Source organism: Vicia villosa, linkage group LG1, assembly GCF_029867415.1.
Source record: "Vicia villosa cultivar HV-30 ecotype Madison, WI linkage group LG1, Vvil1.0, whole genome shotgun sequence".
In the NCBI taxonomy this organism is placed as follows: Eukaryota; Viridiplantae; Streptophyta; class Magnoliopsida; order Fabales; family Fabaceae; genus Vicia; species Vicia villosa.
Genome location: NC_081180.1, coordinates 35,324,405 through 35,326,278, shown reverse-complemented (window position 1 = coordinate 35,326,278; position 1,874 = coordinate 35,324,405). Strand labels below are relative to the sequence as shown.

General features: G+C 32.8%; 1 protein-coding gene across 1 annotated transcript; it reads right to left on the bottom strand.

The window, feature by feature from the left end:
* Nucleotides 1-304: 304 nt before the first annotated feature.
* LOC131604210 (uncharacterized) lies at nucleotides 305-1,057 on the bottom strand. Its single transcript, XM_058876673.1, has 3 exons — nucleotides 788-1,057; nucleotides 566-714; nucleotides 305-450 (listed from the first exon to the last, which is right to left on the bottom strand). Exons 1-3 carry the CDS (start codon nucleotides 917-919, stop codon nucleotides 408-410), a joined length of 324 nt encoding a protein of 107 aa, XP_058732656.1. The 5' UTR covers nucleotides 920-1,057; the 3' UTR covers nucleotides 305-407.
* Nucleotides 1,058-1,874: the final 817 nt, after the last annotated feature.

The window sequence follows — 1,874 nt, the reverse complement described above, 5'->3', positions numbered from 1 at the left end:
TGAAGTGAAATATGAAGATGAAGCATGAGTATTGTGTAGAAAATGTCTGCACAGAAACTCTAGCAAACATGGGGCTGGACATGGACGCTAGCATTATGGTATATAATATTTCTCATGAGCAGGTTTTGTTATGTTGCTAATGCAACCACAGTTTCGGCTCCTCTTTTAGTTGCATTGTTCTTCCTTTACTCTTGCTGGCCTTAAGCCCAATTTTATCACAAAAATATTTTTTTAGAGGAAGCAATTACTGAAAGTTCTTATATTCTAAAACTATTGAAGAAACTCAGTGACTTAAATCATCAGCAAAATAAGAGGCTGATGTATGCCGAGATTTACAGGCAGAAGCATAGTTCTTACAATTGAGTCATAATCTAAAATTAAGAAACATAAGATATGATTTTACAAATTTAGTCATAGCCTTTTCCCAAACAATTCAGACAACGTTGTACCCTGCAGCGAAAACCATTATCAACCATAATTTCCTTGCAATTCAGCTTCAAGACAACCCATCCCATTAAAATTCAAATCAAACCAAAATCAGAAAATGAAAAAGACATAAACTAACCTGTTTCCATCGCAAGTAGGACAAACACATAGGTTAATTGCAATAGGATCATACATTGGAGACCAAGCAATAGTTGAATTCCCATTGCACAATTTGCATATATAAAACCCCTTCCCTCGACAAGCCATACACGGTAACGCTATCTTTTTCTACAAACACACACAAGCACATCTTGTTACACCAATTTCCAAATAACAGGATAACAAAACAGTGCATTTTTACCCGTTTATTCTCAGCCACAACGTGAAGTGCTTTGAGTGTAAGTGTAGAAGCCACGTTCAGTGTCCCAATTCCACCTAAAACAACCGCAGCACCCGTAATCCATGTTCGATATGGCTTCGGAATTGAATCCATGTCTTGAAATATCTACGTTATTTTTCAGAGACAATTTCACAAACACTTGAACCGCGCCTCAACCCCCAAACTCGTGTTTTCGCACTTTAAATACTTCTATATATCCTATTCCTATAAACGACGCGCGTTTAGGGTCCGTTTGGTTGGGAGTAGATGGAGAGGAGGGGAGGGATATTTATTAAAATATGTGTTTGGTTCATTTTTTATAAGGGAGGGGAGGGGAGGGGAGCAAAATCCCTCCTAGACTCACTTTTTGCTCCCCTCCAAATTGGAGGGATTTGGAGGAGAGGGAAGATTTAGTAATTATAATTATATTATTTTCCCTATTTTAACCTCAATTATTTTTTTAATTCCAAGATTGTCCTTATTGAATTATTAAAGACTAACTTTTTTTCTCCGTATTATTTCACGTTTATTTTTTTTTATTGTGCGATTGCTATTTGTGCGTTGTTCCTCTCAGGTGAATTTTTTTTTATTTTGTCGAAGTTCCTTTTTTGATATTATATTATTATTTTTATAATAATAACATACTTATACTTATATCGGTTCTTATATATGATAACAATATATAATATATGCAAATATAATATATTTATTTTATAAATATAATTTTTAACTCTAATATTATTTATTTAATTTTTTTAATATTCTAACCTTGTTTTATTTATTTTTAATTATAGGAATTGTTTTATTGGATTAGATGAATCTTAAGATCAGATAATAGTTTGATTTGCGTTGAAGATATATAGTTCGACTAATGTATGTTGTTGTTTACGGTTATATTATGGTTTATGAATGAACAAGTTTTTATTAAGAATTATTTTTACTAAGCACAAATAATAATATTTATAAGGATAAAAAGGTAAATTGATTTTAAAATCCCTCCCCTCCCCTTGTGAACCAAACATACTTGTTGTTAAAAATCCCTCCCCTCCCCTCCCCTTCTTTGAACCAA

Excerpts from the sequence above, each read along its gene's own strand:
- LOC131604210 (XM_058876673.1), bottom strand. The coding sequence starts at position 919 with ATGGATTCAATTCCGAAGCCATATCGAACATGGATTACGGGTGCTGCG. Across the intron at positions 715-787 it reads TTGTGGCTGAGAATAAACGG|AAAAAGATAGCGTTACCGTG; the intron begins GTAAAAATGCAC and ends GTGTGTTTGTAG. Across the intron at positions 451-565 it reads CCTACTTGCGATGGAAACAG|GGTACAACGTTGTCTGAATT; the intron begins GTTAGTTTATGT and ends TTTTCGCTGCAG.